Consider the following 10036-nt stretch of genomic DNA (forward strand, 5'->3'; position numbering starts at 1 on the left):
ATCTAGAGGTTACAAATAATTACAGTAGCATGATCAAATCTATGTTTTCTATCAGTTTGCTTTTAGATAGATTATAGCTATGAGATACAAATAGCTGTTGTTTTCAGTTGCTCAGTTGTGTCTGACTCTTGGCGACCCCATGGACTATAGCACGCCGGGCTTCCCTGTGCTTCACTAGCTCCCAGAGTTTGCTTGAACTGATGTCCATTGAGTCAATGTTGCCATCCAATCATCTCATCCTTTGTTGCCCTCTTCTCCTCCTGCCCTCAATCTTTCCCAGCACCTGGGTCTTTTCACTAATTTATATTCTCTTTCACATATTGTTCATGGTTTATATACATGCATAAACAGTATATATAGGAAATAAACCAAAAATGTTTCAAATACAGATTAACAATGAATTATTACTTTTTGAATCTTAAAGCTTCTTTAGAGTCGGGATATGTCATGGAATTTATATTTCCATCCGTATGTTGTCTAGCACATAGTGGATGCTTTATATTTATTGAATGAATATACTTAAATTGGACCATCTGTTTTTAGTTAGGATGACTGGCCAGACTGGAACAGTCCTAATTATGTCTACTACCAGAGTGTAACTATTAATAGTGTCCTCCTTCACTATCAAAATATTCTCTTTGGAAGGTAAATTACAAGATCATATAAGTTATAGAGCTCATATTTGAAGTAAAATAGTACCACCTGCTGGAAAAAGAATTATTACAAGAATGACCATCTTTAAGTACGTTGAAAGAAGGAATACAGAAAATTGTTGAATACTTCACATCAGACAAAATATGCTGAGTATATAAATAACAAGTATATATAAGTCATAAAAAATGAAATCAGTGTAATATAAATCTTTTCTATAGCAAAGCATTAAATGTTGTTAAATCATAAAGAAAAATAAAAGCTGTTATTGAAGCAATAAATGACATTTATTTTAATTTAGTTGCCAAGATTATAGATGAAAATAAGCATATCTTTATGGAATTAAAATTATTATACAATCCATATCAATAAATAATTTACTGAAATATAGTTTAGTTCATATGGAAGCAGAAAATTTGAAATGTTGATACACCATGAAATACATCTTAATATTACTCCAGCTGGAAAAAAATTTAATTATTCAATAACTTAGAGCTACTTTAATGATTATTCTTTAGAGTTATCACTATAAAGAAAAGTTAAGGTTACTAACGCAAATCTTTATTGAACCTGTCAAGAAACCAATTTTTGAATTTTATTCATTCATTCAACAAACATTTAAGATTTAGTCTTAGCAAAAATGTGGAGGACCTGAACGAAAACATGATTTATATTTTATTTTAGATTAGTAGAATTAAGCAATTCATTGAAGTTCTTCTACTTACTATCTTTAAACATGCATTACCTTAAAAAGATAGAATTTGTGGTTGCTGTGTTGTCCGAGTTTATTTTGTAATCTCTGTATTAAAAGTTTGACCTGGTCTGATCGTGAAGCTGTGATGAGAGGTTCTGCTTTCTGTATCTCTTCTACTAATGCACTGACATCTGTACTGAAATTCACCAAAAAAAAAAAAACAGTTACTTTTCTCTATGTCAGAAAGTGCATATACATTCACTACATGAAGGATTGCATTGCTTTATGAAGTTCAAGATTTATAAATTGTCAACAGCATCATCATGTTCACCAAGAGATTTCCAGGGGAAAAAAATAGAAATCAATAAGGAGCATCTTGGCACAGATGAAAGCTGCCTGGGTTCTCTTCAATGCCTTTCCATTACCTGAAACTTCGCTTGAGGAAGGTGTGCAAAGATTTTGATTTGCTCATCTAAGAAGGCCAAGTGCTGCTTCTGAACAAGAGCTCTTTTATTTTTTTTCCCTCTTTCTCTTTTTTAAAAAAATAAATATATATTAAAGTTGCCCAATCCTACTTTACTTTCCATGTTACCTATGATCTCCCATTTAATCCTATAACAACCCTCTAAAATTTAATGCTTTTCATTCATAACTATTTTGGGGATGAAGAAACTGAGGTTCAGAAAGTTTCAGTTTGCTATATTTTGGGGGAAAGAGAAAGTACCTCACTAAAACAGACATTCAAAGAACTATCATGATCATTAATTTCTTAATGCTATAACATTATCTCCCTGAAAGAGAACCAGTGTGAAAAATACAGATGCAAGTTTCCCCAGCATTCAAATAATCTGCAGCAATTCTAGTAAATTTTGCTAGTTCAGAATATTAATTCAAGACAAATATTAATGTCTGTATACCACAAAACATCAAGAATAGGGTCATTTTGCAAAACACATCCCCAGCTGCAGCTCCTTCAGGATTCACATCAGAGTCTGAGCCCAGGGCTTGCTCTTCTTTGCAGGCCTCAGCCCCTGGCTAAGCAAGAGGGCCACGCATGAACCTGGCCACTTCTGCCCTGTGAGCCTGGCCATTTCCCCTTCTGCCCAACCCTGCCTCATTCTCTGATCTGTCCCGGGGTCACCTCCCAATAACCTTGTACTCGCCTACTTCTGTCTCAGCAAATGCATTAAAAATGCATTGTCTAATAGGCATCCTTCTTTTCATAAATAAACATGTCCTGAGCTCCAGGTTTGTGCAAGGTGCTGAACTAGGAGACTCTTCATTCAACTAACATTGATTACTTGCCATAAGTTAGGCCCAGGGAATGTCCAAGATATGGTGCCAGCTCTCAAGCAATACAGTCTTTCAGAATAAGAATAAATATTTGGAATGGAAATGAATCAGAGATGGTTCCTAACAATGACTTTGAAAGACTCAGGGGTCAACAGAGTTAGACCTGCATAAGAATTCAAAAGATAATAATGGAAAGATTTTCAACAAATGTTATGGAAAGATTTTAAACAAATGTTATGAATCAAAACAGATTTTCAAACCAAAAGTTTTATTTTTTAAAATAAGGTTGGTTTGGGAAGAAGAAAAGGACAGACTGATAATCCTTTTCCCACACCATCCTCATTCAGCAAGAGCCATGTTTGATCACTTCAGTCATGTTCAACTTTTTGGGATCCCGTGGACTATAGTCTGCCAGGCTCCTCTGCCCATGGGATTTCCCAGACGAGAAAGGTGGATTGCTATTCCCTCCTCCAGGGGATCTTCCCAACCCAGGGATCAAACCCACGTCTCCTGAGTCTCCTGCATGGCAAGCATTTGCATTTACATTGCATTTACCACTGAGCCACCCCAAAAGCCCATTCAGCAAGACACTAAAATAAAATCCACTGAAACGAACAGGAAATAATATACCCAGAACAATTGTTTTAGTAATGTATTGTCTGTAGTTTTATGAGCTTATCTATGCACCATCCTATATCAGGGTTTCCCAACAATGATTTTGGATACGAAACACATGCTGCATTATATAGCTCCCTTACCTGGAATCAAGATCAAGCAAGTCTATGGATTTGGTCTTTAATTGTCCACTTTTTTCATATTCCAACATAATTCCTAAAAAATAAATAAATATAAAACACTTATGATGACAGCCTAGGCCAAAAGTTAACCTACTTAGATACAATTTTTTCTTTTTTTTTCCATTTTTGAAAATTTTCAACATAAAACATATGCAATATTCAATAAATAATTGAGTAAATAAATAATATAACATTAAGTAATATAATCACTCATAACTCAGAGAAAGGTTGGAAAGAACTAGCACTTCAGAGCCCACACAGCATAATCCATTTTCCTAAATAGATGCATTTTCAAAATCTAGCAAGCAAATTGGCAAAATTGTTTTCCTTATTCACAGCTATCTTATTTTTAATAAGATGAAAAATGTTAAACATTTGTATGCCACCTACTAAAAATTAGTTGGGTTTATGCAAAAATGAATCTAGAAAATAAAGTGTAAAATCTGAAACATGTAAATTTATATGACTGCTTCACTGTGACAAGACATTAAGGCAGTATGCTTCTGAACTCCAATACAAGCAAGAGGCTGTGACATGTGCAATGAAAAGTATAAGCAGAAAATAGATAAAGATGCTTTCAGGAATATATGTTGTTCGTCAGAGATTGTTTCTCACAGTATCTTAATATTCTTGATCTTCTCCTAGCTTTGAACTATAGGTAATGTGTGATTGCCAGAATACTTGGGTAAGAAGACACTCACCCCTCCCCAAATTCTGCAATGCACCAAAAGGCAAAGCTTCAAAAGGTAAAATAGTATTGCTTACCCAGCTCATATTCAATTAACAGAAACCTTTAAAGGGCACAATATACCAACCAGTTCAATTAATGCTCATTTAGATCCTTCTTCTGGTCAAAGAACAAGAGGCCCACATGCAATAAATAAACAACAAAGACTGTCATAACTGAGTCAATTGAAAAGCATGTATTCAACACCTACTCTTCACAAAGCAAAGGGATTCTGAAGGATAAAAGGTAAAAAGCGAAAGCCCCAAGTTTGATTACCCATATTACTGTGACATTCCTTTGGTCTTCAGGAATCTAGGTTAGGGAGAGGAATTATTCAGTGGATGCCATCAAAAGAATGCTTCTGACCTATATGCTATTCAAAAGAGGGTGGGAGGACTGAAATTAAAAGATAAGGAGGTGAAACATAATTGCTTTATACACAGAAGGGATAAAGGTAACATGAAAATGATTCAGTGGTGAGCCATACTTTTCCTATTTGATAATGTTATTTAACACCCACCTGCTATTCAGTAGTACCTTGGAAACTTGCAATATCATGTGGCTTGCCAGAGATCAGAATTTAAGTATTTAACATGCTAAGTGAGATGATCTTATTTATTATAAGATAACCATTAAGGCAATAGTTACAACCATGAGTCTAAAGCTTTACTTGAGTTTACTTGCTTTTAGAATTCTGGATTCAGAGTCTGATCCACTCACATTTCAAGGTGGATTCTACACATTCTGCTTAACCCACATCATCTCATTTAAACCGTTCATTTATTTAACAAATATGTGAGCACTCATTTATGCTCCCAGCTCTACTAGAGGCTCATTTAGAGGTTCTAGTCTAGGAGCTACAGATACCATTGTAAGTGAAATTAGCAAAGTCCTTGCCCTCATGAAGCTGATATTCTAGTCGAGGAGACTAAACAAGATAAATAAGTCAAATTTATTTTGGTTGAATTGAGATCATGCTAAGAAAAGACAAAGCAAGGAAGGGTGTTCTGAAATACCATGAGGAGAAGTTGCAAATTCTAGGAAGGAGGAGGCTTCACTTTATTCACTTTATTTATGTTTTATTAAAAAAAAAAAAAAACTAAAGAAGCTAAAAGTAACAATATCCAGGGGAAGATTATTCCAAGCAAAAAGCCAGCAACTGTAGAGACCCTGACTGGGGGCATGCCTCGCCCACCTGAGGAACACAAAGCAGAGAAGTGCTGCTGGAGGGGGAGTGAAGTCAGAGAGGCCCAAGGGGGTGGATCTTATATGGCCTTGGGCATCATGGCCCTTTCACTTTAAAAGGAATGAAAGCCACTGAAGGGCTGGAGAAGAATGGTGACATAATCAGATTTATGCTTTAACAGACTCACCTCCACAGAAGTGGGGCAAGCATAGAGCCTCTAGCAATAAAGAGAATGGTGGCCATGATTCTGGAGAGAAGTTGTTGAACTCTGTGTATATTTTGAAGGTGAACTGGCAGGGTTTGTCCCTGGACCAAACATGGAGTGAGCAAGAAAGGAGAAAAAGACAAGTCTAAGGTTTTGGCAGAAGTTAAGTGGAGGAATGGAGCTTCCATTGATTGACAGGAGGTAGACCACCAGAGGCCCCATGTGAGATGTATGTTGGACATCTGAATGAAGAACCAGGCAGGCAGGCAGGTACTTAGGACTACTCAGGATGATTTTTAAGCCTTGAGAATAGATGAGACCGTCCAGCAAATGAGTAGAGTTACAGAAGTCCCCGATGGCTCAGCAGATAAAGAATCTACCTGCAGTGCAGGAGACACAGATGTGGGTTCAATCTCTAGGCTGAGAAGGTTTCCCTGGAGGAGGAAATGCCACCCACTCCAGTATTCCTGCCTGGGAAATTCCACGCACAGGACAGACTGGTGGGCTACAGTCCGAAGAGTCACAAAGAGTCCGACATGACTGAGCATGACCATGGACAGATGGAGAGAAGTCCAAGGACAGAACTCAGGGACACTCCAACATTAAGACCAGAAAGAAGAGGACACGTTAACAAGATAGACCAAGGAGTGACAATGAGGCAGAAGAAAACATGGAATGTGTGTCACAGGAGGGCAGAGTGAGCCAACGGATCAAGTGCTGCTGCCCGGTCAAAAAAGACAAAGGCTGAGATGAGATGTGGCTAGTGGATTCAGTGTTATTGGAGGCGGTCATTGACGATCTTGAACAGTTTCAGTGGATCAGTGAGGGTGAAACCATGACAGGAGTGAGTTCAAGACAAAAGGGAGAAGAGAAATTGGGGACAACATTCTTTTCAAGGAGGTTCACTCCTAAGAGAGATTTGAGAGACCAGCTAAAGGGAGTCAGTAGACGTATGGGATAAGTGTTATTATCACCACCTGACTGATGCCTTAATAAATCAAAACCAAACAAATCCTTAAGTTCCACATTTTCACACGCTGATATCCAGTTATTCTTTTAACTAATTTTAATTGGAAACTTAAGAGGGGAAAAAAAACTGAGTGTCCTTACTACAAACTTGCTACTAGCTTCATGTCAAAGTTGCACTCATGCAGGGAGGCAGAAGGAGGAGCTCCTGAGTTTTTAAACATTTATTTTAAAATCACAAGTTCTATGTCTGGATCAACTTCATTTATCATACACATTCATTTACTAATAAACTCACTCAGTAAACACTGAGGGCCTCCTGTATGCCAGAGTCTCTTTTACAGCTGAAGAAGAGATGAGATCTGAGTTCTCATGGAGCTTACATTTTATGGGAAAGAGGGAGTCATTCAAAGCACAGACAATAAATGCACTTTGATAAATATAATAAAAGACAATAAAACGAAATTGTTGAGAGTAAGATCAATGAGGGGAAGTGCTTCTTTGAATAGCGATAATGGAAGGTCTCTGAGGAGGTGACGCTGACCAAGACCAAATGAAGAAAAGTGGCCAAAGTCTGGGGACGTCTGAGTCCAGACAGAGAGACAGATGAGTGAAATGCCCTCCATGGGGTCTTGGAAGAGCATTTAAAGAAATCTGAAGTGTAGTGAGTGTGAGCTAAATCCTACAGAGTATGGATCTTATTCTGAACATGATGAAAAACTACTGGAAATGCTGAGTCCAGATTCCACTGGCTGTTCATGACATACAGACTGTAGAAGATGGAGTTAAACCAGGAATCCAGTTGACAAACCCAGGAATGGAGGAAGTAGAAGCGATGGAGGGTGGGATGGAGATAGGGATAGAAGTGAAAGCAGGAAGGTGTGTGGGGTCAAGGAATTTGTGCCAAGGCAATGAGAAGAATGTGACGGACTCACAAAACACTTTGAAAGTAGAGTGACAGCATTTGTTAATGAACTGGATAAGGGAGTGCAGAGAGGGTCAGTGAATCACAAGAGAGAAATAAAGGATGGCTGAGGTTTCTGCCAGAAAAAGTGGATGGGGTGGTGATGCCATCCATGGACTGGGCCCAGCCTGAAACAGCTACACGACTAGGAGGGGACTGGAGAAAATGACCCATGAGGTCTGTGCCTATTAGACATCTTCATGGAGATTGTGAGTAAGCAGTTGGATGCATTACTGTGAACAGTGAGATATTCAGTGCTAAATTCTTCAAGTCCCACCCCTCCCAAAGTTATACTAAATCAAACCAATCCAAAGTGATATCACCCCCCATTTGACATCTTAAAGATAGTTTTTGTTCAGACTTTTCATTGAGCATGTGTATTTTGTCTTCTACTGCCTTGTGGCGAGTTTTGAGGACTTTTTACTTTATATTTTTAGTTTCAATGTGAGTTCCAAATTAGAAGCCAAGAATTCTGCTCCTATTTCTATCCTTGTCAATCTGTATGATGAGTGGACTTCACTTATCCTCTAAAGGTCAAGAGGACTAGGCGAGAGTGTCCTACTCTACACTTGATTTTAGCCAAAAGACCAAGAAGCAATGCCCTACTCTAAAACTAGAGCATTCTAGCATTCTCTTGGTTTATTTCATAGTTCCTGAGCTCACTGGAACTTTTTAAAGCCCCGTGTTGCAAGAGCACAAATCGTACACAGTAAAGTGAAAGCCTTAGTCATTCAGTCCTGTCGGAATCCTTGCCACCCCACCTACAAGAGCCTGCCATGGAATTCCCCAGGCAAGAATACTGGAGTAGGTTGCCATTCCCTTCTCCAGGGAATATTCCCGACCCAGGAATCAAACCCAGGTCTCCCACATTGCGCACAGATTCTTTACTATCTGAGCCAACAGGCAGGGCTTCAGTAAACGTGTGGATGGATTGATATGTACAGTCTGGAATTCGGTCACTAAGGTAATATGCTTTTTAATCATGCATTTTTCTTCCCATACTCAACAAACCTTTACTTGATCATTCTGGTGCCTTTAAAATAAAAAACAGTGTGACCCTTGTCAGCGTCTTCCTTTCAGAAACAATATTCCACAACATCACTAATCGCCCCCTCTCCCTCCCCTTCCACTTCGTTCCTAAGTAACCACAAAGCATTACAACTCAGCCATTTAAAAGTTTAAGGACTTTCTTTAAAAAAAAAAAAAAAAAAAAGCCTTTTTTTTTTTTTTTTTTTTTTTTAAAGTTTTGCGAACCCGAGTACAGCATTCGAAACAGTGAAGAGCCGCAAGTTAGGAAGCACCAGGCTTCCCTAGGGATCACCCGCTCTGGACACCACCGCTCGGGCCCCAGCACTTTTCCTCTGCCCCAGACCCTCCCGGTGCAGACCTCCACTTGAAAGCAGAGGGGGCCCGGCCCGTACCTGGCGGGTAATACCGGAGCAGGAGGCTCTTGAGCTTCATTTTCTCGCTAGGGGACCACCAGCCAACCGACTTGGTCACCATGGAAACGTCCAAACAGCGGACAGCTCCGGCGCGCATGCGCGGGGGCCACTGCAAGCTCCTGGGAAGCTGGGCTTGGAGCTCTAGCTGTTGGGGCTCATCCTGCAGCTCAGGCGTTCGGGGATGGGCTGAGAGGTCCCGGAGATGCGCGGGTGCAGAGCGCACCCTGGTCCCTCCGCCGCCCGCATCTGCCTGGGGGTTCCCGGGGCGGGACAGGGGGTTCAGGGTGCCGCGCAGGGAGAACGCTCCCGCCCGCGCCGCCTTCGCCTGAATCTGCACCTCTCGGTGCAGGTGTACGGGGTGGGTGGACGAGCTCCCCTGGTGTCTTCAGTCAGGGTGATCTCACAAGGGGCGAGGTGCAGCCGGGGACCACGGGCCTCAGTTGCAGCCTGGGCCACACGAGCTTTAACCCAGTAGCTTTCTAATCCGGAGAGTGGGAGTAAACTCCCGCTCGCGGTTACCATTCCTGGCCCTTCATGTCCCTGCCCCCACAAAAGAAAAATGACCTCAGCGTGATAGCCTACATATCGGGTGGCTGTGCCACATACTGAAAGGTGAAAGGTGAAGTCGCTCAGTCGTGTCCGACTCTTTGCGACCCCGTGGACTGTAGCCTACCAGGCTCCTCCGTCCATGGGATTCTCCAGGCAAGAATACTGGAGTGGGTTGCCATTTCCTTCTCCAGGGGATCTTCCCTATCCAGGGATCGAACCTAGATCTCCCGCATTGGAGGCAGACGCTTTAACCTCTGAGCCAGCGCTGTTTCAAAGCCTGAAACATGATGCTGTGAAAGTGCTGCACTCAATATGCCAGCACATTTGGAAAACTCAGCAGTGGCCACAGGACTGGAAAAGGTCAGTTTTCATTCCAATCCCAAAGAAAAGCAATGCAAAAGAATGCTCAAACTACCACACAATTGCACTCATTTCACATGCTAGTAAAGTAATGCTCAAAATTCTCCAGGCCAGGCTTCAGCAATACATGAACCGTGAACTCCCTGATGTTCAAGCTGGTTTTAGAAAAGGCAGAGGAACCAGAGATCAAATTGCCAACATC

The 10036-nt window shown here is 40.6% G+C and overlaps 1 protein-coding gene across 2 annotated transcripts in view; it reads right to left on the reverse strand.

Moving 5' to 3' along the window:
* DAW1 (dynein assembly factor with WD repeats 1) overlaps nt 1-8993 on the reverse strand; it is a 32632-nt gene extending 23639 nt beyond the window's left edge. The window contains exons 1-3 of one of the 2 annotated variants that reach the window (XM_040228432.1): nt 8905-8993; nt 3397-3469; nt 1397-1541 (exon numbers count right to left, since the gene is read on the reverse strand). In XM_040228432.1, the coding sequence (XP_040084366.1) occupies nt 1397-1541; nt 3397-3469; nt 8905-8986 (300 nt within the window). In that variant the 5' untranslated portion in view covers nt 8987-8993. The remainder of the gene's footprint in view (nt 1-1396; nt 1542-3396; nt 3470-8904) is intronic. The other variant, XM_040228433.1, reaches the window with a different exon arrangement.
* Between the last annotated feature and the right edge of the window lie 1043 nt (nt 8994-10036).

Source organism: Oryx dammah, unplaced genomic scaffold, assembly GCF_014754425.2.
Source record: "Oryx dammah isolate SB20612 unplaced genomic scaffold, SCBI_Odam_1.1 HiC_scaffold_27, whole genome shotgun sequence".
In the NCBI taxonomy this organism is placed as follows: Eukaryota; Metazoa; Chordata; class Mammalia; order Artiodactyla; family Bovidae; genus Oryx; species Oryx dammah.